The sequence below is a fragment of the Penicillium chermesinum genome (genome assembly GCF_028974085.1).
Source record: "Penicillium chermesinum strain IBT 19713 chromosome Unknown utg000002l:1.0-5270490.0:1.0-5274688.0, whole genome shotgun sequence".
NCBI classification, from domain to species: Eukaryota; Fungi; Ascomycota; class Eurotiomycetes; order Eurotiales; family Aspergillaceae; genus Penicillium; species Penicillium chermesinum.
In genome coordinates, this window is record NW_026695312.1 from 4,969,111 (window position 1) to 4,995,804 (window position 26,694).

At 50.9% G+C, this 26,694-nt stretch overlaps 16 protein-coding genes across 16 annotated transcripts; 8 read left to right on the forward strand and 8 right to left on the reverse strand.

Moving 5' to 3' along the window:
- Positions 1–8: 8 nt before the first annotated feature.
- On the forward strand, positions 9–1,781 carry N7468_002754 (dextranase; the record flags this gene model as incomplete). Its single annotated transcript, XM_058472051.1, has 1 exon — positions 9–1,781. One exon carries the CDS (start codon positions 9–11, stop codon positions 1,779–1,781), a length of 1,773 nt encoding a protein of 590 aa, XP_058335192.1.
- A 504-nt stretch (positions 1,782–2,285) lies between these two features.
- On the reverse strand, positions 2,286–3,137 carry N7468_002755 (uncharacterized protein; the record flags this gene model as incomplete). The annotated part of the gene is made up of 1 exon (XM_058472052.1): positions 2,286–3,137. The coding sequence occupies one exon, from the start codon at positions 3,135–3,137 to the stop codon at positions 2,286–2,288; it is 852 nt and encodes a 283-aa protein (XP_058335193.1).
- Positions 3,138–3,652: 515 nt separating this feature from the next.
- Positions 3,653–5,344, forward strand: N7468_002756 (isochorismatase family hydrolase; the record flags this gene model as incomplete). Its single annotated transcript, XM_058472053.1, has 1 exon — positions 3,653–5,344. The coding sequence occupies one exon, from the start codon at positions 3,653–3,655 to the stop codon at positions 5,342–5,344; it is 1,692 nt and encodes a 563-aa protein (XP_058335194.1).
- Positions 5,345–5,875: 531 nt separating this feature from the next.
- On the forward strand, positions 5,876–6,843 carry N7468_002757 (class I SAM-dependent methyltransferase; the record flags this gene model as incomplete). Its single annotated transcript, XM_058472054.1, has 2 exons — positions 5,876–5,963; positions 6,149–6,843. The coding sequence occupies 2 exons, from the start codon at positions 5,876–5,878 to the stop codon at positions 6,841–6,843; spliced, it is 783 nt and encodes a 260-aa protein (XP_058335195.1).
- Positions 6,844–6,953: 110 nt separating this feature from the next.
- On the reverse strand, positions 6,954–7,770 carry N7468_002758 (alpha/beta hydrolase; the record flags this gene model as incomplete). The annotated part of the gene is made up of 2 exons (XM_058472055.1): positions 6,954–7,304; positions 7,360–7,770. 2 exons carry the CDS (start codon positions 7,768–7,770, stop codon positions 6,954–6,956), a joined length of 762 nt encoding a protein of 253 aa, XP_058335196.1.
- Positions 7,771–8,397: 627 nt separating this feature from the next.
- Positions 8,398–9,717, forward strand: N7468_002759 (putative integral membrane protein; the record flags this gene model as incomplete). The annotated part of the gene is made up of 4 exons (XM_058472056.1): positions 8,398–8,922; positions 8,984–9,207; positions 9,284–9,417; positions 9,488–9,717. 4 exons carry the CDS (start codon positions 8,398–8,400, stop codon positions 9,715–9,717), a joined length of 1,113 nt encoding a protein of 370 aa, XP_058335197.1.
- Positions 9,718–11,638: 1,921 nt separating this feature from the next.
- Positions 11,639–13,256, forward strand: N7468_002760 (gluconeogenesis factor YvcK family protein; the record flags this gene model as incomplete). Its single annotated transcript, XM_058472057.1, has 2 exons — positions 11,639–11,831; positions 11,887–13,256. 2 exons carry the CDS (start codon positions 11,639–11,641, stop codon positions 13,254–13,256), a joined length of 1,563 nt encoding a protein of 520 aa, XP_058335198.1.
- Positions 13,257–13,754: 498 nt separating this feature from the next.
- N7468_002761 (uncharacterized protein) lies at positions 13,755–14,868 on the forward strand (the record flags this gene model as incomplete). Its single annotated transcript, XM_058472058.1, has 2 exons — positions 13,755–13,925; positions 13,981–14,868. 2 exons carry the CDS (start codon positions 13,755–13,757, stop codon positions 14,866–14,868), a joined length of 1,059 nt encoding a protein of 352 aa, XP_058335199.1.
- Positions 14,869–15,079: 211 nt separating this feature from the next.
- N7468_002762 (chalcone isomerase domain-containing protein) lies at positions 15,080–16,531 on the reverse strand (the record flags this gene model as incomplete). Its single annotated transcript, XM_058472059.1, is given in 3 exon segments — positions 15,080–15,643; positions 15,663–16,382; positions 16,451–16,531. The coding sequence occupies 3 exon segments, from the start codon at positions 16,529–16,531 to the stop codon at positions 15,080–15,082; spliced, it is 1,365 nt and encodes a 454-aa protein (XP_058335200.1).
- A 739-nt stretch (positions 16,532–17,270) lies between these two features.
- N7468_002763 (uncharacterized protein) lies at positions 17,271–17,462 on the reverse strand (the record flags this gene model as incomplete). Its single annotated transcript, XM_058472060.1, has 1 exon — positions 17,271–17,462. The coding sequence occupies one exon, from the start codon at positions 17,460–17,462 to the stop codon at positions 17,271–17,273; it is 192 nt and encodes a 63-aa protein (XP_058335201.1).
- A 638-nt stretch (positions 17,463–18,100) lies between these two features.
- Positions 18,101–18,394, forward strand: N7468_002764 (uncharacterized protein; the record flags this gene model as incomplete). Its single annotated transcript, XM_058472061.1, has 1 exon — positions 18,101–18,394. One exon carries the CDS (start codon positions 18,101–18,103, stop codon positions 18,392–18,394), a length of 294 nt encoding a protein of 97 aa, XP_058335202.1.
- Positions 18,395–18,974: 580 nt separating this feature from the next.
- N7468_002765 (uncharacterized protein) lies at positions 18,975–19,675 on the reverse strand (the record flags this gene model as incomplete). Its single annotated transcript, XM_058472062.1, has 2 exons — positions 18,975–19,406; positions 19,475–19,675. 2 exons carry the CDS (start codon positions 19,673–19,675, stop codon positions 18,975–18,977), a joined length of 633 nt encoding a protein of 210 aa, XP_058335203.1.
- Positions 19,676–20,086: 411 nt separating this feature from the next.
- Positions 20,087–21,266, reverse strand: N7468_002766 (S-adenosylmethionine-dependent methyltransferase; the record flags this gene model as incomplete). Its single annotated transcript, XM_058472063.1, has 3 exons — positions 20,087–20,838; positions 20,913–21,170; positions 21,233–21,266. The coding sequence occupies 3 exons, from the start codon at positions 21,264–21,266 to the stop codon at positions 20,087–20,089; spliced, it is 1,044 nt and encodes a 347-aa protein (XP_058335204.1).
- Positions 21,267–22,053: 787 nt separating this feature from the next.
- On the reverse strand, positions 22,054–22,275 carry N7468_002767 (uncharacterized protein; the record flags this gene model as incomplete). Its single annotated transcript, XM_058472064.1, has 1 exon — positions 22,054–22,275. The coding sequence occupies one exon, from the start codon at positions 22,273–22,275 to the stop codon at positions 22,054–22,056; it is 222 nt and encodes a 73-aa protein (XP_058335205.1).
- Positions 22,276–22,436: 161 nt separating this feature from the next.
- Positions 22,437–23,402, forward strand: N7468_002768 (RTA1 domain-containing protein; the record flags this gene model as incomplete). Its single annotated transcript, XM_058472065.1, has 3 exons — positions 22,437–22,702; positions 22,764–23,146; positions 23,203–23,402. 3 exons carry the CDS (start codon positions 22,437–22,439, stop codon positions 23,400–23,402), a joined length of 849 nt encoding a protein of 282 aa, XP_058335206.1.
- A 282-nt stretch (positions 23,403–23,684) lies between these two features.
- On the reverse strand, positions 23,685–25,290 carry N7468_002769 (oxygenase MpaB family protein; the record flags this gene model as incomplete). Its single annotated transcript, XM_058472066.1, has 2 exons — positions 23,685–24,833; positions 24,892–25,290. The coding sequence occupies 2 exons, from the start codon at positions 25,288–25,290 to the stop codon at positions 23,685–23,687; spliced, it is 1,548 nt and encodes a 515-aa protein (XP_058335207.1).
- Positions 25,291–26,694: the final 1,404 nt, after the last annotated feature.

A 26,694-nucleotide genomic window follows, 5' to 3' on the forward strand; every position in this document is an offset into this window, starting at 1 on the left:
ATAAAACTATGTTATTTTTCTACTTCTTTGCTCTCAATATAGGCACAGCCTGGAGTGCTCTCACAAACAAGACAAACTGTGGGAACGATTTGTGCACTTGGTGGCATGATACAGGCGAGATTAACCGAAACGCCCCTGTTCAACCTGGGAATGTTCGCCAGTCTCATCGATATTCCGTGCAGGTCAGCGTCGCCGGCCGTGATGAGTTCCTTGATTCCTTCGTCCATGAGACAATTCCTCGGAATGGCAATGGCAGAATTTCGGCTCCGTCTGATGCCCCCAATAGCAACACGCTTGAGGACTCGACCGATGACGGGATCTCCATTGAGCCCAGTATTGGCCTGAACATGGCATGGACGCAATTTGAGTATAGTCAAGATGTCGACCTCAAGATCTCTACCATTGATGGGTCCCCTTTGGGGTCCCCAGAGGATGTGATTATTCGACCTACTTCTATCAAATACTCCATCACATCGTCGGATAGCGGGGATATTCTCGTCCGGATTCCCTATGATCAGAATGGACGCAAGTTCTCTATTGAGTTCAAGAATGATCTATACACCTTCCGCTCTGATGGAAAACAATACGTTTCGTCTGGAGGTGACGTTGTGGGGATTGAACCGACCAACGCCCTCGTCATTTTTGCCAGCACTTTTCTCCCCTCGAGCATGATTCCTGCGATGAACTCGGATAATACCCAGACTATGACACCTGGTCCAATCCGCCAAGGAGATTGGGGTGCCAAGCCCATTCTTTATTTTCCTCCGGGTGTCTACTACATGGATGAGGATACCAATGGTGTCTCTGGAAAATTAGGCTCAAGCCATATGATCCTCGATCCACAGACTTACTGGGTATATATTGCCCCCGGTGCATACGTCAAAGGCGCTATTGAGTATACCACACATGCATCGAAATTCTATGCCACGGGACATGGTGTTCTCTCAGGAGAGCACTACGTCTATCAGGCTAACGTGGATAAGTCTTACACTAGTCACAAGAGTGACGCAACCAGCCTGCGGATGTGGTGGCATAACAGTATCCAGAGTGGCCAGAAATGGTTCTGTCATGGCCCAACTGTCAACGCGCCCCCATTCAACACAATGGACTTCAACGGGGATGTGAACAGCATCAGCAGCGAGATCACCGATTATAAACAAGTCGGCGCATACTTTTTCCAGACTGACGGCCCGCAAATCTATCCTAACAGCGTTGTTCGGGATGTCTTCTGGCATGTCAATGACGATGCTTTGAAGATCTACTATAGCGGCGCTTCAGTGTCCCGTGCCACTATCTGGAAGTGTTTGAATGATCCTATCATCCAAATGGGCTGGACGACTCGAAATGCTCACGGGGTCACCATCAATACACTGAATGTGATTCATACTCGCTATAGGAATTCCCAAACCGATGTGCCAACGACTATCATTGGGGCCTCCCCGTTCTATCAAGGCGGAAAGGCCGATCCAAAGCAGTCTATTAGTCTTACAGTGTCAAAATTGATCTGCGAAGGACCATGTCCATCACTTGTCCGCATTGTCCCTCTGCAGAGTTATCGGGATTTTGTTGTAGAGAATGTTGCTTTCCCGGATGGTCTGCAGAGAAATTCTATTGGCATTGGCCAGAGTATTATCCCAGCGGCTCCTGGAGTGGAGATGGACTTACAGATATCGAATTGGACGGTGGGAGGAGAGCGTGTCACCATGAAGAATTTCCAGTCTGGCGATCTTGGCCAATTGAATATCGATGAGAGTTATTGGGGGCAATGGAGTATTTCTTGATGGCTTCTGGTGCTTTCTATTCAACATGCACGGCACCAACTGAGATGATTCAGTCCTTGCGGGCCCTCTTTGCTTCTTTCTGTCGACATATCTCATTTTTCATGCTGTCCTAAAGCACTTCACTAGGTTTCTGTCTTCTTAAAACAGGACATGTCCTTACCGACACTATTTGTGGGGCAGCGGTTTCGTAGCAGTAGTGAATGTCAAGTAATAACTTACGGGATGGGTTTTATTCAACCTCAGGGCGTTCTTGTAGATGATCTGAGCTTACATAGTTGGGGGCATCGGTTTTTAGTTGACCCTGCCATCCTGTAATCTGTCATTACACACTTTGAAATTTGAAATTTTTCCTTCTTTTCTCTTTTCTTACTTTCTTGGGAAAGAAATATTGGAAAGAAACATTGCATAAAAAGCCCAGTCATCCTTCTGCTGTGCTACTCTCTTAGATCACATTCCACATGTGGATTTGAAGTAACAATGCTCGAATGTGCTGGTGCGGGCGTTTCAACGGGATGGTGTTCCAGGTTTCTGGGCCACCGCCACAACTCGAGGCATAGAAAGCGCCACACCATGCCTAGCTTCATCCTCGACATCCTCAAGCAACTTCCTAATATTCGCCGCATCTTCGGTCATAGACTTCTTATCGAGAGACTTTGCAAACTCTTCCATTGTCGCCAGATGCTGCTCTCCATTTGCAGTGATAAGATCGCATCGATCCCGAAAGTGGTAAAGATGCGCTCCTGTAAACCCATTCTGCTCCAAGATACTTGCCAAATTCATGACCCAATCATGGCGACCGCTTGAGTACACGAACTGGCGCAACCGGTCAAAAGCCGGTGTCTCTCTCGTGCTGTCTGCCTTTTCAACATGGGTATCGGGATAGTTGAGGTCGTCCCATTGGATATATCCTCCGGGCTTGAGCAGACGGGCGACGTTTCGAATAACCGGTACGGGGTCGCTGTTTTCCACCACAAGAATGAGGAGGCGGAGGTGAACAACGTCATATTTTCCCACCAGATTCTCCGGCGCGGGGTCGAATACGCTCCAATTGTGCAGTGTGAGACCTTTTGGTAGCCATTGTGCGGGTGGAGTATTGGAGAGGTCAATGTCGAAGCCATCTAGTGTGGCGTCTGGAGCGGAACGAGCAACGTCAAGGAGCCAAATGGAGGTTCCGGTGCCAACATCTGCGATGGCTGGAGCTGAAGGTATCGGGATCGAGGGGTGGATGTTGAACTGGAGGGACTCTTTCCACAAATAGAACTGAAAGTTAAGACGGCATGCGGCTGCATGGCCTCGGCCAAGCATGTAGCCTTTGCTATCTGCAAGGTGGAATCCAGATTCAATGGTTGAAGACATCATGAAAGGAAAATGCGGTCAACGCAAGTTGAACGGACAGTGTTCTTGGATTTCCCGCTCGAAATAAATGATGGACCAGCGCTCCTGCGACGCTAAAGGGTTTCGGGATTTAAAATCCGCCTACAAAGGATATGCAGAAGGCGAAGCTTCTAACTAACACCATGTTAGGCCGTCCGGTGCGCATCTCACAATTCCGGGTACCGAAATGGGGGCGAGGAAGCTTCGCCTTGGCCCCATGGTCTGGGCTCACCTAGGGCGAATTTTAGTCTGTTTATCGGTAGGAAAAGTGGGGATTCGATTCAGATTGAAAAAGAAGAATGGCATAAGTGGAACTTGGCACTTCATTTTAGTGGCTGATCGCCTGGTTCAGCCTCGCAGGAAGGTTGAACTAGTTATTTGGGAGATAACGCCCGCCAGCCGGCGCTTACTAGTGCGGTCTTATCATCAATATAAATTTCAACATCCGAGGTCTTTTACATACATTCCACTTTCTTTGCGTCTCATATCAATACATCATGGATTCCCTCCTTGTTGGGCTAGCCGTCGGCGAGGGCACAGGCCCGGAGTTGATGGGCATTTTTGAGAAAGTCATCACGGCCTTGGCCAGTCCCTACAACCTGAAACTTCAGTTCATTAAATCGTCACGAAAATATCATTCATATTCGTCTCTACTGGCCACCAATGACACAGATGTTCTAGCCGAAGAAACACTCATCGATGCAGACCACTATGAGCAATTCTGCCATGAAGTGTCCAAGCTCGGCGTTCGTGCAATTTTCCGAACCTCCATTAGTGCGCAGGCTCTGTATATGGTCCGAGACCGACTACAAGCCGTCAAGGTTGAGCATTTCAACGTGAGTTCGTCGTCATCCCTCATGCTGGTCCGTGACCAAGCACAAGGGTACTACTCAGGCGTGAACGAGATCGATGCCAAGGGCACCACCGTGACGAGGAACTCGTATTTCTCGAAAGCTGTCTTCGAACAAGTACTTGCTTTCTCCATTGCACGCGCTCGAGAAGTCTGGGGGCCCGATGTCCCCATCAATACCGTCACACTGGTGTACAAGTTCCACTTGTTCGACGGATTGTTCCACTCATGGTCACAAGAATGGAAGAAAACTTACGGCGTCGACGTAAAGTTCATCCAAGGCGATACCATGAACCGCAACATCCTTGCTTTCGGCATTCAGGGGCACCAGCTTCTCATCGCCGCCAATGAATACGCGGACATCATGCAAACGATCTTGCTAGACCGGTTCGGGTACGGGGCCCAGGAAGGCGCTTGCGCAGAGAACATCTATCTCGCAGCCCCAGCGGGCTATCTCAGTGAATACCAAACAGCCCACGGCTCTGCCGATGATATCACCAACAAGGGAATTGTGAACCCTTCGGCCACCATCCGTGCCGCAGGCGCACTGTTGGAGCGCCATGGCGCCTGCGGAGGACTTCGACACCAAGTGGATCTTGCCTTGCACAGCATCTACGTGAAGAACATCCGAACGCCTGACCAGAAGGGCACCTCAAAAACGACAGAGTTTGTGGAAGCTTTCTTGCAGGCTATCGCCCCCAATCTTCCTTCCAGTGCCGATGCCACGTATCTCCACGGGAGTGGATCTGTGGCGCTGAGCCGCCCCCGTGGCAAATCGTGCTTTATGGTAATGGATTTCCAAAACGACTTCATGGCACGGTACAAGGCACCCGACGTGATCGATCGACTCAAGGAGACCGTTCCGCGGGCTGTGGACTGGGCGCGTAAGCAGAACATGGAGGTCGCGTTTGTCCGGTTCCTCGGAGACGAAAAGTACCAGCCACGAACGTGGCTACACCGCAACAAGGCGCAGGGCCGAGAGCCATGGTGTCTGGAGGGGAGCTTCGGAGCCGCCATTGCAAGTTGTGTTCCTGTGCAGCCACAGGATCAGATTTTCGACAAAAAGGCCCACTACGACCCGTTTCTCTCGCCCGAATTTGAACGCTATGCCAAACAATTCGATCATCTTGTGGTAGTGGGGCTTTACGCGGATATATGTGTGGATGCTGCTGTTCGAGGGGCCTTCCAGCGGGGGATATGGACAACCGTGATTCAAGAGTGTACGACAGGGTTACATTTGTCTGCGGAGCAGAGCTTCTCGTATATGCAAGCGGTTTACGGAAGCCAGGTCATTTCGATTAATGACTTGGTTTCAACGAACCGAGTTGCAAATCTGTAGAGGAGTTATTAATACCTAAAGCCACTGACGATCAAACTATAATTGACTTTGCTGCTTAGTGAAGGTTCACTATTATGGCGTAGTCTCTTAGAGCACTCCTGCTTGAACGCAAGAAGGAGGTTAGGCTTGAAACAAGCACGCCATGCAATGGTAGTTGACTAAGTAGTGGCTGGTTCAGCAATCTGGACCAAGTCATCAAGAGCGTTGGCTATATTTCATCTGTGAAGTAAAGAACGTAGACGATGAGATCCGTTCAGTTTCCAGGACCACGTGGAAAAAAAATCTAGCTGGAAGGTCCCCCTTGGCCCCCATCCTGAATCCTGCCCGAAGGCTGCCAATTCCAATAGCGGCTACTTCGTATAATAAGCAGGGTTTCAGTGATACGGTAGTGCGTTGGGGGCGCTAAGGCGCATACCACATACTATATTTTTGTGGGAGCTAAAGTTGGGGGCCATGTAGCCAAGCCTCCAGCCTGCATATATCACGCGGGATACGAACAGCCATCGTGGGAGATCCAGTGTCTACCAAACCATGTCTGCACAGGCCGCTATAGATTGCTCGGTCTGGTACCAACCAGAGATCGGCAACCGATTAAAGCCAGAGACCCGATTCGTCTTCCGTGAGTGGAGCGGCTTGTCGGATGAGGATCTAGTGGCGCATCTTCATCGCATCGTAAGCACTAAACCGTTCCCCCCCCCCCGACGCCATTGAGGACTGCGAAGGAATGTGTGGCTGAAGTGATTCTTCTGTCCCTTGTTCCTGTTCCAAGCCCCCGAGGTTCGACCGGACTGACCGTTCGTACAGCGCGACCAGGCATGGCCTCTAGGAAATACCCGTGCATCGGACTTTGGATGTTTCTCCTACCGGGGATTGCAGGATTCGCCGAATTCCCCAGCGTGCTTGAAGTTGCCCGGCGGCCCCATGCAAACATACTAGATCTTGGATGCGGTCTCGGCCAGGATCTACGATTGCTAGCCGCCCATGGAGTCCCAACCGAGCGCATGTGGGCCCTGGACATCGAGGCCCAGTTGTGGAATCTGGGCTTTGAACTATTTCGCGACCAGGGTCGCATGCATGCAGGCTTTATTCAGGCTGATTTCCAAACGACCGATTTGTGCGACACTAGCCCACTTGGTGCATTAACGGGTAAAGTGGATTTGATTATGGCTTCGCAATTCCTGCACTTGTTCGACTGGGAGGGCCAGTTGGCGGCAAGCAAGAAAATCGTCGGCTTGTCGAAGCCGGGGACCATGCTGGTGGGGTTTCAGCAAGGCCGAGAACAGGCAAGGGAGTATATTCGGCCGTGGGGGATGATGTTCTATCATAACCGCGAGTCTTTCCTCCGCCTTTGGGAGTCTGTTCAGAAGCAAACGGGGACGCGATGGAAAATACAGGTGGCGGCTGTTCCATTGCAAGACTGGGGAATGGAGGATGAGGACCTAACTTGGATGCCAGAAGACCGTATCGGTATGAACTTCTTGCTGACTAGAGAAGAATAGCCTGTGGAATATGTTCTAAGTCCGGGTGGGATCTGAATAGATTTCCAGGATTTCTCAAACCATCTATCCTTGTCCATCTTCTTCGCTAGATACTCAATCTTCTATGTAATTTAGGGAAGCTCACTGATAACCTCCCGAATCAGCGCTAGGGTTTCATCCTTGCGGTTAAGGAAAGGCGCGCAATGGCTGCAAGCGATCTCTTTGACAATCCACTCTTTCTGAGACCCAGCCATCATGCCATACTGAGCTTCCTTCGGGACAGCCGGATCATTCGCGGTCACAATAAATGCCAAACGTCCCTTGAACTCCTCGTCCGCCCAAGCAGGATGTGGCTGGGGAGCGGTAAATGCCAATGAAGAATGAGGTTTGATCTCCGACACAAGGAGCTTGGCCAACTCAGGCTCGACATCCGCGGCAAAATTTCCCACCGGGTCATCGGGGAGGTTGAGGTTTGGCGATGGCTGCAGGTGATCGGTTAAATTCCGAAACAGTAATATGTAACCCACGTCTACTTACATTGTCAAGGAGGATCCAAAGGGGCAGATTCCCACCTTGCAGACCTGCACAGCTAAGGCCCTCAGGAACTACAAACGCCCCAATAAATACGAGGCCCATGACACCGCCCGCTTTGCCCTCTTTGGCCCGCTGGGTTTTACTCAAACGAGTGGCTGCAGCTGCTCCAGGCATACCCGCATAGGAATGAAGAATGATTAAGACATCTTTTCCCTCTTCCTCCACGAGGGGTTTTAGTGTTGAAGCAATTGCCTTCGTGTCGGCCTCAACATCTTGTGCCGTAGGATCCTTAGGGTCTAGAGATGGATACGCAGCAAAGCGAGTATCATAGCCAGCGCCACTTAGTGTTTGAAGGAATGGCTCATAGGCGGCAAGTGTGATCCAGGCCCCGGGGACGAAGAGAATAGTGGTCATGCTGGGTGAGATATGAAAATGAGGTAAGAAGAAGCGAAATAGCTCAAGTATTATCGGGCGACCTTGGCCTTAATTTAAAGACCCAGGGCACCCGCCCGCGTTCGCAAAATCCTAGGTACCCTTGCTCTGCATGAGGGGTTCCATAGACAGGTAGCAAATGAGCATTCTTTGTGGGTGACAGGCAAATCTGAATTTCACGTCTCGACAACAGATTCCAGCACGAAACAAAGAATCCTACCCCGCCCCCGGGGGGCCATAATGTGGCCAGATTATCCACTAGCCGGGCCCGTTCGAAAAGACCCTGTACGGAGTCCGACCCTGGTAATTATTGCTAATTTCAGATTTCCCAGGGCGCTAGGTTTGTCATGCAACGTGGAAAAAAAGGGTTTGCCTCGCCCAGGCACCGTGCCAGGGCGGGCAGCACAGCCATCGATATTCCGGTGGATCTGCGACCATCTGAGGTAGCGCGGGGGCCAAAAGCCCATAAGCATGAACCCCGAGATTATGATCGTATTCGACGCGACTATACCAATGCAGATTATTTAGACTCACGTATCCCTATCTGGTTGGAAGTCCTAATCCACCCTCTGGTACTGGCTGGACCCTCTTGGCACGCTCTTCATCAAGATGGATCTAACCCCTCCTCCCGGCATAGACCTGAAAGAATCGAAGCAGGGCCAGCTATATGCCATCTACACTGTGACATACGCCCTAGCAGTGGCGGCGGTTATCTTAAGATTTCTATGTCGGCTGAGTGTGAAAAGGACTGCCCTATGGTGGGATGACTATATGAGTCTTCTTGCACTGGTACGAAAGAGTTTTTGTGGTCCCGGACCCGGCCCCATGGCGCTTCTTCACTATTTGGCAAGCATGCTAACGGAAAAAATTGGGCAGATATTCGCGACCGGGAACTATGTCGATATGATGATATGGGTGAAACGTGGTGTCGGAACTCATATCTACCGATGGGGCTTAGCCGGCGTCTCGCACTTCTACATAAATCTGTTTGTTTGCGAGATCTTCTACACGCTAGCTTTATGTGTGAACAAATATTCGATCCTCCTCTTCTTCTGGCGGATTTTCAAAAGTACCAGCATTTCCATCCCGATCTACGTGCTGGCGGGCATAATTACGGCCTGGGGTTTGGGTGTGGTATGATAGAAGTCACCGCGGTTGCTTCCATGTCCTCATAGCTCACTGATTTTCTCACTAGATTCTTACCACTGTCTTTCAATGCATACCTCTCGAGGGTCTTTGGAACTACAATGTTCAAGCGCACTGCGGCGTCGATATCAACAACTTTTTCATTGGAAATGCAGTACCCAATATCATTACAGACTGGGCCTTGCTCATTTTACCGCTTCCTTACGTGTGGTCGATCCACCGCAATACGGTACAAAAGATTGCTTTATGCGCGACATTTGCGATTGGAGGCTTGTATGCGACCCACTACACCAGGAAGACCTTGAGAATAGCTCCAAGGCTACGAGATCGCGATTGCTAATTTATCTAGTATATGCATCATTTCTATTGTCCGTTTGGTCATCATGTTAGACGCCTATAAAGTGCCATCCAGTGACGTTACGTGGGTGTTTGTTGGCCCTTCAACTTGGACAGCTGTGGAAACGAATATTGGAATTGTTTCAGGTACATCAATATTCTCGAGCTGCCTTTCACTCGGATCATTCGTATCGTATGCTGACTACTTCAATTCCAGCCTGCCTGCCCTCTCTTCGCCCTCTGCTCAGAATGGCGACCCGTAAAATGGGCTATGAGGGCAACACAGAGGTTCCTAGCCATAAGCTCGTCCCGTACTCTGGGTACGCATCGGGGACAGGGAAGAATGGCGAGAGATTCACCAACAGCAGTCAACTCGATGGTCAGATTGATGTGACTACGGATCTGCGAGTCGATTATGGCCCCAGGTACAGCATGAGAAGTACGTAATGGATGCATCTTTGATCTACAACGTTTACGCTTTTCAAACCCAAAAATAATTGTCTTGATGCTCCATCTATCAAGCTACGCATATTGTCGCCTCCTTCATTTTTTCCAACGACAATGAGATACCTTCTCCGAAGGTTCCGTGCAATGTCCTGCACCGCCATCTTCATCGCCAGCCTCGGAAATGAGATACTTCAACACGGACCATCCTTCTTGCATACTGCGTACATCTCCGGACAGGTTAATCAGACGGGACTCCGACGGTGCTGCTTAGGTCACCTGATTCCTTGCCTATCCCTTCTAACTAATCTAATCACTGAGTCTAAGCCCGTGGGCGATCTCATAAAAGCGGCGGCAGGATAGCAAAACCCCACAGACATCATCTGGTCTATATAGTTACCTGTATGCATGCAGCCCTTAAACATGAATCTACGAATGGGGCTTCGAACGAGACTGACTTGGTCTTGATCTTGGGCTGAAGTTCGCAATCCAGCCGAAGCTATCTTTCGATTATTGGAGCAGCCAAGAGAACACCAGATCCAGTTGTACAGAGGAAGCGAGAAGGGGATTGTGTTCCACGGGGTTAATTGCTCAGCGTGACTGCGTCTATGTCTAGAGGTTCCACCCATAGTATATCGAATTTGACACAGGGGCTCAGTGGGTCCGGCATGGTTTCTTTGGACCAAAAGTTCCGTCGGTTTGCTCCAGACTAGCGCGTATCGGTCCAGATTGCCGCTTCCAAGCCTCACTTCGTACTGCACAGAGCTTGGACGCCACTGGTATTTTCACTTATATCGTGTTACTCTTTTGCCGCTTTGAAACGTCATATTGTGACTCGTGTCCTCATTGTGTTTCATGTGTGGAAACATCGTATCGAATCACCTATGGAAAGTATAGCGCGAAGGCTGCATCCATTGGCATCCTAGTCTGGGAATTTCAGTAATACCATACGAAATTTTACTAGTGAGTCTGCAATTTCTTAGTTTCTGGAGCTTTCGTCTCCATGGTAATTTTCGACAACTCAACCTTCCTCAGCGTAAACTGCGGCAATCAACTAACATCCACGTCCCGGGAGCTTTGCGAAGTGGCAGGAGTGAAGATACATGGCTGCATAGGACCACTGCCCGGTCCTTTCGAAGCAGTTTCATCCCTAGTAGGCTATGGCATCTATGGAAGGGACAGAGCGTATGAAGTGTTCTCTCCCACCCGCTTCTTGGCGACACCCAGGCCTTCATACCCCCACTGGCCTGCTCCTCTCGCATTGAAAATGCTTGCTGAATGCCTTGGTGATTCAGAGGCAGAATGCAATGAGCGACTGTGGGCTACACACAGATGGAAGTTACGCTTTGAACTAAAGCTGCGCCTTGTCTTTCAGGATCGTTCTTCCTCCGCCATCAACCACCAACTGCAGAATGGGGCTCCCGGCATTTATTAGATGAGTGGGTTGAAGATCAAAAACGTTTCAACTCAGACGATTGGACGAGCTTGCTTCTGAAGTCAAGGGAAGTTCCGCCTTTGCTCACATCTGTGTTGGGACGTACCTGTTTTCATGGAAACCACGAAGCTAGTGAGACCAAGTTTAACCCAGCACAGAGAAAATGACATTCAAACCCCCCGGTGAGCTGTAGGCGCCAGATAAATAGCTGTATCGTGCAATCTGGCGAGTATCGATGTGCCTGGGTGATCGAGTCGCATTCCGGGGTTCCTCGGGCGCGCGTCAAAGCGCCACTTTTTCGGCTCGCGTGGCGTTCTAGACTTTCCGAGTTGTCCAGGTCCTTTGACGTAGTGTTCGACCTTCGGAGAAGCCCATATTTCTCTGTGCCCTCGTGACTCTCTGTGGGTATCCGTTGGCGTCCAAGTGAACCGCCTCGCCTTATCAGACCTGGCACCCGAGACTCCACACGCGCACCGAGCTAGGCCTACGATGTCTGCACCCAACCGGGGAATCGCAGTAATATCAGGAGGAAGCGCTGCCAATAACCTGGTCGACGTGTTCGACGCGATCCGAAAAAGTAAAGACTGCCCCTTGAGCTACATCATCCCGATCAGCGACAATGGGGGCTCGTCATCGGAGCTGATTCGAATCTTCGGGGGACCAGGAATTGGCGACGTTCGAAGTATGTCACCGTCATTCCATTGAACCTTTCTAGCACGGTTGACACTATCCACCAGGTAGACTCGTGCGGCTTATCCCCGATTGCCCTAACAATCCAGAGAGAATGGCCGTGAAAGCTCTGTTCAATTCTCGCTTGCCAGCCGCCACGGCCGCCGCATCCCAGGATTGGCTTTCCATCGTAGACGGTACGTCCAACCTATGGGACTCCATTACGCCGGCAAAGAAAGAACTGATTCGGTCGTTCTTCAACATGCTCAACCTTGAGATACTCAAAAGGGCACGTCCGCCTTCGTCGACTTTTGACTTCACTTCCGCCAGCGTCGGCAACCTCTTCCTGACGGGCGCTCGCCTTTTCAGCGGGAGTTTTGAGAGCGCCATATATCTCTTCAGAAGCATTTGCGGCGTGCCAACAGATGTCGTACGTGTCATCCCGGCGATCAACTCGAACTTTTCGCATCACATCTCTGCCACCCTAGCCGATGGGACGGTCATTGTTGGCCAGAATAGCATTTCCCATCCCAGTGATGAGGCCTCCAGCAAAGATATCGGTAGGCGCCCCAGTCTCCTTCTCGCCGATGGAGACTGCTCAGAGGATACCGATTCTGATATTTCGGATGCTATTTCCTACGAGGAGGACCATCTCCCAGGGTCGCTCGCAACACTACGTAATAAGAACATCTCGTTCAGCAAAGCTAAAAACGAAGATTTGCCGTCTCGGATCAGTCGAATTTGGTACATCAACCCGTACGGGCAGGAAATACGCCCTCCGGCAAACCCCCGCGTGCTGGAAGCGCTGAACAATGCCCAGGCCATCATATACAGCATCGGCTCCCTATACACTTCCATCATCCCTGCCATTATCCTCCGGGGCGTGGGGAAGAGCATCATCAACAGCCCCGCTCGCCATAAAATCCTGATTCTCAACGGCTCTCTGGACCGAGAAACTGGGCCGATGGCTCGGCCCTTTGTAGCATCCGACTTCGTCGAAGCGATTGCACGCGCCGGCGAAGAAAGCCGCGGCCGGCAGCCCCATGATTTCCCACCTGGTCGTGATTCATCGGACCTGCCCACTTCTCCAGATACCATTCGGCCCTACAAGCCCATTCCGTACAACTTATACGTGACACACATTCTGCATTTGGATGGGCCGGGGACGCCCCGTGTGGACCGTGATCGGCTTACAGAAATGGGCATCGAGACACTCCGATTGTACGGTCGCAAAATCGCCTCGCAGGATGGTAGTCAAGAAACTCCTCTCGGCATGCAATATGATCCAAATGCATTGATACAGGCTCTCGAGGTAGTCCTGGGCAGGAAGGGTGACGCCATCGTCAGAGACGGAGTTGGGAGCGGACTGGGCCGGCGAATACACTGGATCCTGGTGGTCGAGAGAAACGATAGACGGCGATATTCCTCACGAGTATAGAATAGAAGAAAGACAAAACATCCACGCCTCATACCTTACGACGATGCAGTTCAAACCTGAAATTCAAGAATTTGCAGCTGACGTTATGTTGACCTATGACCGGTCCCCCCGTGAAAGCTCCCCTCGGATAGATTGAGCAGGGTGATTTGATCACCATGACGGTAGCCTAGTAACTCCCGGCTGATAATGTAGTGACTCTAACCGTAAGATCTTGGGCAGAGCAATCGTGGGATAATAGCTTTCTATCATCAGATTATGGCAGATGCGGTGGTTCAACTTCAGTGCAGTGTGATAGTAAGTTTCCCTATCTTCGCTAGACGATCTAGTTACTTCTTCCGTATTAATCAATCCAAGAAAAATGCATGGGGCAAGAAAGGAAGGCACTCCGTGGCAGCTCAATTGTGGTCCAAAACACCAGGCCAGGATCCAATCGACGAGTCTCAAATCTATTCTGAGGTAGTCCGATCTATTTGGAACCGGGGCATCTTTCACATCAATATGCTTACTATTTCTGCTTCTCCAGATGTGGATGGGCACACATCCTTCGAGTCCTTCATACCTTCTATATCTACCGGCGAACCCCTGGCAGAGTACCTAAGAGATAACCCCCAATTGGTGGGAAAGGCAGTTCTAGATCGATATGGACCAGAGATTCCGTTTTTCACCAAGGTATTCAAGTCCTATCCTTTCTGAATGAGGCGGATAGTTAGTTAATCCCCGGCAGATTATCTCCTTCGCTAAAGCGTTAAAGCTACAGATCCACCCGGACCGGACCCTCGCGCAACGACTTCACGAACAAGTCCCTGACAGGCCAGGAGACGTCAGGCGGAAGCCAGAGATCGCGATTGCCCTCTCAAAGTTCGAGCTGTTGGCGGGCTTCAAGCCGCTCGAAGATATCAGAGGACTGTTCAGACTAAGGCCCCTGGAGCAGTTTGTGCCTTCGCAATCCGACTTCACCAATGCAACGCTCAGACAAGTGTGCACAAATATTTCGAGTGCGAGTCCCGAAGATATCGCCTCAATAATCATTGAGCTACAATCCATTCCCGAGTCGCAGTTCGGAGCATACCCATATATTCCTGGCCTCTTATGTCGACTCAGTAAGCAGGACGCAGGGCCTGACAATGAGACTCTCCTGACCACGCTGCTAATGAACCATATCATCCTCGGACCCGGCGATGCTCTGTATGTCCCCGAGGATAGTGTGCATGTGTATCTAGAAGGGGACGTGATTGAATGCATGGCGAGATCAGACAGCGTGATCAGTACGGGCTTTTGCCCGGCACCGAGAGATGATAGCGAGCTATTCAAATCGCTGACATTCGTCCCACGCGGTGCGGAGACTGCCCTGCTCCCTCGTTGCAAGAGTGACAAAGGCGTGCATGGGAAGACAGACGCCTACGCGCCGCCGTCGAGCGAATTTACTGTGTTATGTACCTGTCTCGGTGCCGGCGAAAAGGAAAGCCACAAGGCGATCCGTGGGCCAAGCTTGGTGATCGTCGTAAAGGGCCATGGGGCTATGCAGATCCCCGGGAATGAAAGTGTTCGTCTGTCGGAGGGATACGTGTTCTTCGTGTGGACAGGGCGTTGCACTGCATTTGAGCTCCGATAAAGGCATTGCCATCTATCGCGCATATGCCGAATAGAAAGACTTGATTCAGACAAGATGGTTCCAGCTACTAGACTTAAATAGAGTTTCCCCCTCCAATCTTAATAATGAGGCGGTGGATGACGAGAAAGAGAGGGTTTAAAAGTACATTGGGTGGGATGAGAAGAGAGGAAGACAAGATATGACAAGATACCTGATCGAACGGGTTTATGGTCTATACCACTCGCTGTACAACCGTTCCTACCGGTCGCTCAACGACCGTCATAAGCCCTTCGACAATACTTTGTCGAGCGCCTTCGCTGGAGACCTTTTTGCCAGCCAAGTAGTTCAACCACACCAACCGGCTGACTCGCTCGTCCGTGACACGGCCCATCCACTGAATTGGCTGCTTGGGATCAGGCTGGAAGAGAGCATCCAGAGCACCGTGGGCACTGCGCAAAAGGAACAGTGTCTGGCCCTTTGGGACGCTCTTGCGTTGCCCACCTCCGAAGACAGCCTTGAATTCATTCATAGAAGATCCGAATGTTTCATCCTGGAATTCGCTTGGTCCATTGCCAGCGGGCTTTTGCTGAGCACGTGCCGTGATGCCACGAACCCACCCATCGCGAAGGTGCATGAAGTCCGTGTTGCGAGTGGGTACGATGCGGAATGCGGTACGAATCCCGTTCTCCTTGAGCAGGGCCGTCCAAGCGGCGTCGCCATGTTCTGGGTCTAGGGAGGAGGTCGTGGAGTTGTTTGCGCTCAGGGGGGACCAGGGAGGTTGCGGATTCAGCGCCAGCTCCGGATATAGCAGCCACATCATCGGATTTAGCCGTCGGTGGGTGGATTGCGGTGCGGAGAAGGCGCTGCTGCAGCTCTGTGATATCAGCCTTGGCGACATAGAAACCAACAACGTAAACCTGGATTGATAGGAAAGAGACACTTCGAATGCCGAGCCCGAGAAGTTGATACTCATCTCCTTCCGACGTGGAAAGAGTGTCTCCGGGCTGCTTGCTGGCCTCTTCGTCGACTGGGGGCAATCTGATTGTTGACGGGAAGAACGGCACCGAGCTATTGCCAGTGGGGATTTGGTCAACGCCGTCCTGGCCTTGGATCGGAATCACTGAAGGCCCTCCGTCGCTCGGGAACCCCGGCGGTCCGTCCATCCTCAATGCCCCCTTGGGGCTCATCATTGCGGGAGACGCATTCCGCTGTTCCGAGCTCTCGACTGACTTGTTTTCCTTGGCCGCTTCGAGGGCCTCCAATCCAAACACATCGGACTTGATGATTCCATAGACAGCAGCGGTACTAGCCAGCAGCCCACATGCAGACCAGATGATCGACCGTCGGTATTTTGCGAGCTGTTCTGCGTCGTTTGATTGGCTCGCTGAGGTACGAGCCCGCAGAGGGTTGCTGTTATGGGCGACCGACCGGGTTGCCGAGGGCAGACGGGAAAGGTGAAAGGGGGGGAGGACTGGGAGACACAGCGGTGCGCTCGCCGCACGGTCCGGAGTGATTGTGATGCCATTTTCAACCAGCTTTCGGAGGATTGGTTGATCGAGCAGGAATAAGTGACGCGCATCTGGAGATCATGCGGTCAAATCACGTGCCTGTCATCCGGGGTTTTAGGTTCGCGAATCATCTCTAGAGGATTGCAGATATGCAATACAGTGCGCTCTTCGCACATCTTGATCTCTAGTTAAAGCTCGAGATACACGCGCACGTGTCTTTCTTTGCGTCCGGTCACGTAAGACTGATGACCTTGTATCTCGAAATGAAGGACATCTGGATCCGGAAACGAAGGATAGAGACAACCACGGCCGGTACAATTGCGGGAGTTAATGAGATGAATACTCTGCCAAGATTTCTCTGGGAATTTGGTGGAGTTTACCGTGGCAGTCATGAAATAGAGATGTAGTAGATTAGACTACCCCCACCCTGTTGCCAAAATATATAACTAATACCCATTTATATCTTTGGACAGCTTCGATCGTGGTGGCAACCCGATACAGGCCATGTTGGCTGCAGTTGGCCTCTTATGGAAAGCCCTTGAGCCGAAGCTTGGAGTTCAGCAACCAAGAGTATGGCGTAGACGGTGTAGAATACTCGTACAGGATTAGAGCAGACGCGCACCCTTGTAATGCACATCACAAAGTCTAAAGCCAAATAAATGGAGCGATTGGCTCGGGCAGGCACGGGCAGCAAGTGATTGGCTGGCAGTCGATGGCGAATCGCCCCACAGCTCTTGAAGATCCATGAGGCCCAGATAAGCCCACATTAGAAAAAAAGCTCTTTCTCCTCCTGCTATTGAGCATTTGTAAAACCTCCAAACCCCCATGTCTCAGGTGGTCCACATCTCAGTCGATGCGCCAGCTGCCAGTGTAGACTCGGACAGACAACACCTTCGGTCTGGAATCCACCCACATTTACTCCAGAGCGCCAATCCCCTCAAAGGCCGCGAATTTCGTGCCTCCGGATTCATTCCGAAGGGTACTTGTCTGTTGATCGATCGCCCCTATGCAATCATCCCCGTCGTGGACGAACCAACCACCAACGACAATCTCATTTGCAGCAATCCCGCCTGTAATCAAGCCTCCCGTCTTGGCGAACGAGCCCATTGTCCTCAGTCATGCAGCCCTGATGTGGCATGGTGCAGTTCGTCCTGCAGGAGTGTCGACAAGAACCGCCATTCTTTCGAATGTACATGGCTGAAGAGATACGCATCGTCGATTAGAAAAAAATGGAGTGAGTATGATTTCGGTATGCTGTGGTTGGTAGTACGGATACTTGCCACTCGGCAGCTACTAGCGCCGCCTGTGCTCTGCGGGCCTGACGAGGTCAATTTCCACCAGACTTTGCACCAACCAAGCACATGGCGGGCGATCGACTCGTTATGTGGCTCTTCGCAGACTTGGCCCCATGACCGGGTCCGGTTCTGGAGTATTTTGGTAAAGAAATACTTGCAGAATAGCGACGCTCTACCCCACGGCATGACCAAAGACGCTCTTCTTCATTTGATATGTCAGGAGGAAGCGAATTCGTTCGGGCTTTATCCCCAAGAAACGGGGTCCTTCCCTGTGACGAAAGGTCAGTCTGATAGAGGCGAACAGTTCGCCGCAGCGGTTTATCCCGTCGCGGCTATACTGAACCATTCCTGCTCACCGAATGTAAGTACGCCCTACTCTTATTCGATATGGATAGCGACTCACGATTTTGTTCCGAAAAGATTGTACACAAACCTGATAGACATGGCCGCATGGTTTTCACGGCCTCGCGTGATATATATCCCGGTGAAGAATGCTGCATCGCTTACTTCGACTTGACTCAGTATAAGGACCTTTCTTCGCGCAGGAGCATCTACGAAAGGCCTTCGAGTTTATATGCCGATGCGAAAGATGTTCTTCTGAAGAGCCAGCCACTGTGGACAAGCATGAAGACTCGGACTGGGAGTGGTCTATGCTACCACTTCCCCTGTAAGGACGACATTATGCAAAGAGCGACCAGCATTTCACCAGGAGTACGGACGATAGCGACCATTACGCATGCTTAGAGACAAGATCTTAATAGATATGAAATAGAGATATTCCACAATCGAATTGACGAATTTCATTGTCAGACCTGTTATGGCTTTCATAGCCGAATAGCTGAGTGACACGATGGCGCAGTGAAAACAGCGCGGATGGTAGATTTTCTAGCCCAGCGGATACTGCCAGCGGGAGGTGAGCTTGCTACAAGCTGGGACGGCTATTGAACCATACCACTGCTCATTATGGGACAGCATAGCTTGAACTCGAGAGTGTCTGCAAGATAGATCTGCTCTAGCTTTTCAACATGGCATTTTGAAAAGCTTCTTGTCTCCATCTCAGCAAGTCGAACGTGGCTAATTATCGGGATCATAGGTTTTCTCCACTCTCATTGTTCCTCCCATCTCCGCTGGATTCATCCCATATTGGACGCGCAAGGTTCGTCAGCGGTCGAAGCTTCCACAGCCTCCATTTGCAAAGTGGTAAATGGTCGGAGTCCTAGAGCGGCATGGATTCCCATGCATTCCAATGGACTCGTCGAAGTGCGCGATGATATGAAGGTTAAGGGCACCCACAAAAGCTTTATGTCAATTTCAGAGAAAGTGATTACTCCTCGACAATGCGACGAGTAAGTCTGACCGGCACAAACGGATTGTCAAGCAACCCCTTTTCCTCCAAAGTTCGTGCCAATTCATCGCCATCTCGGTCAAAGTAGAGTGCCCACTGCCCTTCTTCTTCTTCCACTGCGATGAACGCCTCCCTTTCCTCCAGCGTGATCATTCGCTCGTCCTCTGTCCAATCCCAGGGACCGACAACGTGTGCTACACTCTGTGTGCGGTTTCCATATTTCAGCTCGTACGTATCTTTGTCTGCATAGATCCAGTTGAGAAGCGGAGGGTTTGCGGACACATAAGTAGGAAGCCCTAGGCCTCGCTTCAAATGTTTGGTCTCCTCCAGTTCAGGGTACTCGATGTAAAAGGCAAGAGATGTAAATGCAGGAATGGTGCGTTGAGAGGGGTCACGATGGTCCAGATAGACCTACATTCGGCGCATGGATTAGCAAATTGGACATGGGAGGAAAATGAAGCAGGAAGCCAAGAACCGACCTTGTCATTACGAACAACAGCTATCCGCCCATTGACATCGCGATCGTCGTCCGTGTCGCCTTCACATACAGCTTCGATGTTGAATTTCACCATGCGCCGCGCGTCTTCTTTTCTTTGATTGGATTTGCGCTGCTCGGTGACGGCAAATGATACCCCTGTCACCGTGGGAATCGAAGCTATAGTCAACAGTCCAATCACCATCTTGTCGGTCGGTGGATATGCGGCTCAGAGGTGGCTTTGAAGCGATACAGACCAAAGTCGCAACTTGTCGTGCGAAAAATCCTTGCGACACTTTGATTTTGGCCTTGGATGGGGTTTAGAAAACACTCTAAACAAAAAAGAGATTATCCATCGGGGTCGTCGACTTCTCCAGATTTTCGCATAGATTTATCCAAAATAGTTGCGGAGACCGATCTAACACCGACGTCATTAATACCCACGTGACGCTACGCTGGTTTTGTGCTCCAGAATCAGAGGAGGACATGATCGGTGAGCGAGTGATTCTTTCCAAGCACACTCTTCGATGATCTTCTATGGTTATTCTAATAGTCTGTCTATCGTGTATCATGATTTCGTTGTCTCGTGTCTCCATGCGTCATCGCGAACGCCGACTCATGCTGTGTTGCTCCATCCCCAGATGGACCACCAACACTTGACCTCGAGCACATCCCCATCAGCACCCTCCCAGTCATCATATCCAACCTCTTCACCTTCGTCCACTATCGACAGTCCCAGTTCCGTCATCCGCTCGCGAAACTCTCGAACTTGCGGCAGGTACGGTCCCCGGAGCGGCATCTCAACCACAACCCGCGCGTGCTTCTTTCGCCTCAACCAGAACCCTATCGTCTGTACAAGCCATGCCGGATGACTAGGGGAATACAATGGGTCTGCTGCAAGCACCACATCGAATTGATCTTCGGCCGTGGGAGTGAGTGTTGGAGCTACCGACCAGTCTAGAATGCCGGTTGTCGCTGTCGAGCCCACCCCCCTGAGGAGTTCGACATTGAGGGCGGCGTTGTGGGCGAGATTTGGAACAATTTCCGGCAAATCGGTCAAATGGACTGTGGCTGATTTGCCGGCAACGGCTGCGAATGCGAGTCCAACAAGACCTGTCCCAGCGCCTAGTTCGAGGGCTCGAAGAGGCGATTCGTTCTTACTCGATACTACATTTGGAGTGGTCCCCGTCTCCACAAGCTCTGGTGGGGATTCAAAGATACTATGTAATCGGCGTGCTAGGAGATACGAAGACACCCATGTCTTCATCCCTAAGTTGTCTGCGGTGAGGGAGGGTTCGTGCAAAGTAAGCGTGTGCGACTCGCCGGAGGAGCCTGGTATCTCGAAAATGCGCGACATGGCTGGCATAGCTAAGATTGAGGGAACTCAAGTGTGAGCACACCATATCCACCTCTCTGACAATAGGTTTGCGGGACTGGCTTACCAGCGCGCCCCGACCTTTCGCTGAGCCGAGCGGAGGCGTTATCCCACACTGCCTCGCGCAGTTCCTCCGTGTCTAGCCATGAGAGCGGGCTAGAGATGATTGAGGTGAGGTATCGTGTCACGCCGGCCGGCTGCACCGCTGGGCCTTTGGGGAGTTTGGCGCTGGTGCCGAACGCCCGCGGCTGCAGGGTCAAAAGGGCCAACACCTTGAGTAGATCAGTCCCAGACGGCTTCTCGTGGATTTGAGGCAAATCGAGCACTAATCAAAAGTTGACCTCATTAGCTGTCGTCTATGGCATAGTCTTGACCAGGCTTGTTTACCGTGAAGGGGCTCGTCATCCGTGGTGCTGATCATTATGACAGGTGCCTTTCCGGGTCTGGGATGATCTGTTGACTAGTTCAAGAGTAGATGCGTAAATCGGAAGACTTCAGAACCCCCGCCCGCCGGCAATGGGATGCGCGACGGCGAGAATGATAACAGAAAAATCGCAGAATCTCCGGGAAAGAAAAAAGGGCCCACAGTTCAATCGGCCCAATCATCGCGGGGGGTTGTGATTTCTGAACCAATCAAAAAGACCTGTGACTTTATTCTTTTGCCTCCCAAGTGACGTTCCTATTAGCCCGGCACGCTACTGTCTAGGATCATAGTTGGGATTTGCTTGTTCAGGCAGGACTGCTGCAATCGGAAAATCCGAGATGTCGGCGGCTGCGAGGAGCCTCAAGCCCCCCGACACGGGCCCCTCGCGTGTAGTAATCTACTATATGCGCCCGAGGCTACTTATGTTTCGATAACTTGTTCCAGTTAGTAGAATACAGGCATCAAGAGACATCAACTGCAGGCAGACTCCCACAGTTCATTTTTTTTCCCCTTTTGAGAAGTAGCATGTCCCTCTGTGCTGACATTGTTCTGGCTTGGCATCGATAAGGGAACATCCATGTGCATCGGGTTAACCTTAATCAAAGGAACCCAAGCTATTCGCAGATGTCTAGGCCAATCCACTATCGATTGAGGCTGCCTGATTTATAAATGGAGTCGGAACCGGTGTGATTCAAGCCATTAGTTAGGAGAGCCGGAATACAGTAGATTTTCCTTAGGGCCGCCGGACACGGACTATCGAGCTTGTCCGTGCCCGACTAACCAATCATCGCGCCCACACATACTCCTGTTCCAGTCCGAGGACGTCAGAGTATGCCAAAGGGTACCAGATGGGGCCAGGGCAAGCATGTCTACCATCGATCGCAAGAGATCGATCGTCCGCAGCAATTACTCCGAACAATGTGGAGCGGCCGGTTGAAGCCCAGTCCGTCTCGATCAAGTCAGTTGTCCACCAGGACGATGACGGAGGCTGTGCCAAGGAAACCATCGTTAGGGAGGCATATAAGATGACAATAGACTGCAGGTACGTCTTGCTGGTAAACCAGGTTGGTCAGCTGCAATCTTCGTTCTATCCTAGTATTTCTCTGGATCATTTCTGGACGACACCCAACAAAGCTTCGGTACTACTAGTATACCTTGTCAAACATCATGCCGGCAAGTGACACTGCTAACTGTACTTTATCAACCTGTCCTATCGATTCGGCATTTGTGGATTACCAACCTTCCATTCCGGCGAACGCCTTGTTCATCGGAGTGTTTAGTCTGCTTCTATTGCTGCAGCTTGGCCTCGGGCTGTGGTATCGAACATGGAGCTTTGTCATTGCCATGAGCTGCGGCTTGATTCTGGAAGTGTTAGGCTACATTGGGCGTCTTATATTGCACCATAATCCATTCAATTTTAGTGGGTTTCTGATGTATGGATCGATTCTATGATGTTCAAGACGAGGATTCAACATGCTGATATTCTGACAACAGGTACCTGATTCCTCTCACGATTGGACCCGCCTTCTTTAGCGCGGCAATCTACCTCTGCCTCGCGAAGATTGTGAAAATCTACGGCGAGGGCATTTCCCGCATCCGGCCGCGAATGTACACTTTGATCTTCATCTCATGCGATCTCCTTTCCCTGATCTTACAGGCGGCTGGCGGAGCCATCACATCAACTGCCGATACCCAAAGTCTTACCAACACCGGAATCAACATCATGATTGCTGGTTTGGCATTCCAAGTCTTTTCCCTGGCCTTGTTCATCTGCCTGTCTGCCGAGTTCCTCATGCGTGTGCGAAGACACCCGAAGGAGAAGAACCCGACTACGGGGGCGCTGCGGGAGAGCATGAAGTGGAAGTGGTTTTTGTTCGGTAGGTCGCAGTTCCGCCACGCATATGCACATGCGCGTTGCTAACAGCTACAAAAGCCCTCACGGCTGCGACTGTCACCATCTTCGTTCGATCCATCTTCCGGGTTGCCGAACTACAAGGAGGCTTTGATAGCTCATTGGCCAACGACCAGACTGCATTGATGGTTTTGGAAAGTACCATGATTGCTATTGCCTGTATTTGCCTGACAGGCGGTCATCCAGCAGTCATCATGAACCGAAATTGGAATTCCATTTGAAGGCGATTTAGCTTGCCGTTGTCGATACCCAATCCACAGATGTAAAGCTGGACCGGTGACAGACTCGGACTCTTGCCCGTCCTGACACCCAGGAAGTGCTTTCGAATACTGGTAGTAATATATTCCGATTCTTGACAATACCAGGCGATACTACCATCAAATCTCCGGCATTTGCAGTCGCACATTTTCTCCCCTTCTCTCCCCAGATTTCGGTGGAATGCGACCATGGAGTTACCTATAGTATTATTTTCAAAAAAAAATATTAAGGATTGATTGAATAGATCATTTGAATTCATGAGGTTCAGTAATTGTTTTCCCTACTTTCATGCGTACACGAAAATACAAGTCGACGATTAGTGCGGTCACATTATGGCAATTCTGCCCATCACATAGCTTTGCAAAAAGGCCAACGGCAAGCCAGGAGAATAATAACAGCGATACCGCATGCGTAAAGACCACAGAGAGGAAGAATACTTCGATAGGTCCCATTTCAGTGACCGTCGCCCAGTACTTTGCAATCGTAGATTTTGGGTTGCCTTTACTGGCCTCTTTCACAGTCATCTTGCCAATCTGGGGTATCCATTTGAACCCAAAGCGAGTTTTCTGCTTGCGTTCTATCAAGCCCTCGCGAAGAAGCTTCCGGATAAACTGTGCTAAATGAGTAACTTTCTCCCTCTCTCTTGCAGATCGGAAGAGACTTACCGATACCATGAACTCATCAAAAGCGGGGACCAGGCGCTGTGCCCAAGCTAGCTCAACGGACAAGATATACTGCCCAACAAATGCCATATACTGTAGATAGCTGGGATGTCCAAGGTTCAGCTGGTCGCTGAGATCATCGCCGTTTATCCACCGGCTGCCTGCTTCGAGAAAGCCGCCCGAGATGTGGAAAGGCCAGGGCAGGTTCGCAACGCATTGGATGAAGTTATATGCCACCGTGCGGGAAGTTTCTGTCACCTGCAGATCTGTGACACAGAGACTTTCCATTAACAATTTGGCATCTTTGGGCCTTTCAAAATATGAGGGCGGGACTCCGAGGATGTACCCGATATATCTGAACAAGGCAACGTAATCCACAATCTCTTGGTCGGTCGGGGTGATTCCAAGGCGTGGTAGGTGCAGCCACAGCTGATTCGACGAAAAGGTGCTGATCGTATGGATTTGATCAAGATCATTGCATGGCAGACCCCAGTTCTGGAGATCGAAGTATTGAGGGTCTTTTGCTGCGAGGATTCGAATCCGCGCTCTGACAGACGCATGGAGAAGCCGTACACGGACAGTCGCGACGTGAGCATCGCCCCCTGGCTGGATGGAAGGAAGATCTGATGTGATTTGGGCCAGCCACTGGAACGTATTCAGAAGTCGCCTCAGGAGCTGTGATGTAGAAAAGCCCCCGGTGCGAACAAGCACTTCTACCACGCGTGATGATGCCTGTGACCGCAGATTAGTATACAGGAATGTTGGATCGCACGCGTTCTTGGTTCCCTACGGAAGCTTCTGCCAGGAAGGCTTGGAGAGCAAACCCAATCATATGAGGAAGAGCATAGCGGGGGAAGTGAGCCTGCGCTCTCTCCAGTTGTTGCCAGTCAACCCAATCTGGAACAACATGCACTTGATCCCAGAACCTGTGAAGAACGTCATCTTGCTGATGATTTGCCTTGAGAATCTCGTAGAGATCACTCTCAGGTGGCCGCCCTGTCTCGCTTTGACTAGCAGTTAGCGCCTTCAGAGCCTGTAACTTTTCCAAAGCCTGATCCGCCAATACGTCGAACTCTTGTTGTAGCGGGTCCGTTTGAATGTGTGTCAAGTGCTGCTCTGTCCATGTGAAGGAGTATCCCCACTTCTCAATATGAGTGCCTGGCGAGGGGTCAATCTTTGACTCGGACATATTGCAAACCTGGAATTGTAAGCGGAGCTAGAGAGCAGTGAAAAGCTCTGAAGCGGACACTATTATAATGCCTGCCTCGATTGGACCGCTAGGCAGGCAAGCAAGACGGTGGCAAAGCCCTACCCTACCAGCTCGCAAAAGCCCAGCCGTACGAGCTGAATACCAGGAGAAGCACCAATTCTGTTGATTCATGTCGGCATTAACTGGCATTGGCGTATTCCGGAAAGAGTAAAAGATCCGGGATGGACGGGTGTCGGGGCAAAAGGATTTAGTGTTCATGGGTGCCCCTGTAGAAGGATTCCATCGATTCCAGTATGTGCAGTGCAAATCATCAGAAGTGTAGCAAGTAGCGCCCATGATAGAGTCACGCCAACTACTTCATTTGTACAAGTGGCTCCTGACATGATTCTTCAGAAAATGGGTTGCCCTGATCGGGTTATGCAGGATTGGCCTGTGGGCCTGTTTCATGTTTCAACGAGGATGATAGTCCAAATGTGGGACGCCTAGAAGTAAAGTCGATCAAGATGCTCTGATTCCGCGGGACCATGGGGAATTGATACACCTGCTCTCCATCTCCCGTAGAATAAAAGCTGGTTTTAATCGCGACCTCCTCGTTCGGAAGGAAATTGCACTGAGATATATGTCCACGCCCTTCCCGACAAACAGACCAGCAGAACAACTGCGTTCTTCGCCTCTCCTTTGTTGGTGCGGGGTATTGTGCATGGAGCTTGGAAGATCATCAGGAGCTATGCCTCGACAGGAGTCTAGATGATGCCGAGCAGGATTCGCCCCCACCCGTCTCGGGTACAGAAGATTCACCATCTAATGTCACCTTCGTGAAGATCCCAGACTACTTCTGCATATGACGCGTATTTTAGCAGGTCAGTAATTGATAAGCTATGGGTCTGGGGACTCAAAATTGAGATACAATTACCGAACCACTGGGTGAAAGAGTGGCAGATGATCGCCCGATTGACAAGTTCCAATCCCAGTGGCATGGGTAGCTCGGGAAAGCCTGGCTTGGAGTTATGCATGAAGCCCCATGTTTATGTAGCATTCAATCATCCTCGGGATCCGGAGTGTTGAGAAGCTGTCGAGGTGTAGGTGATCTGAAACACCTTCGAGCCGGGTTGTTCTTCCTGAACCTTATTACCTCGCGAGTAGATAGCAAGTTGCCCAGAACGGAGCAAAGGGAGCAGAAGGGGCGAATAACAATAAGGCCCGCATCATGTCACTCTATTTGCGGGCTAACGCGGTCCAGCATTTTGTGCTTGGATGGCGATTTTGATACCCAGCCCCACTACCTTCCTAAATCTAAGAACTCTCCGAAGGTACCACTAGTCTGGTGCCTAGCGGGCAGTATCTTGCTAATGATCTTCATGCTGCCTATCAGGGAGCCTAAAC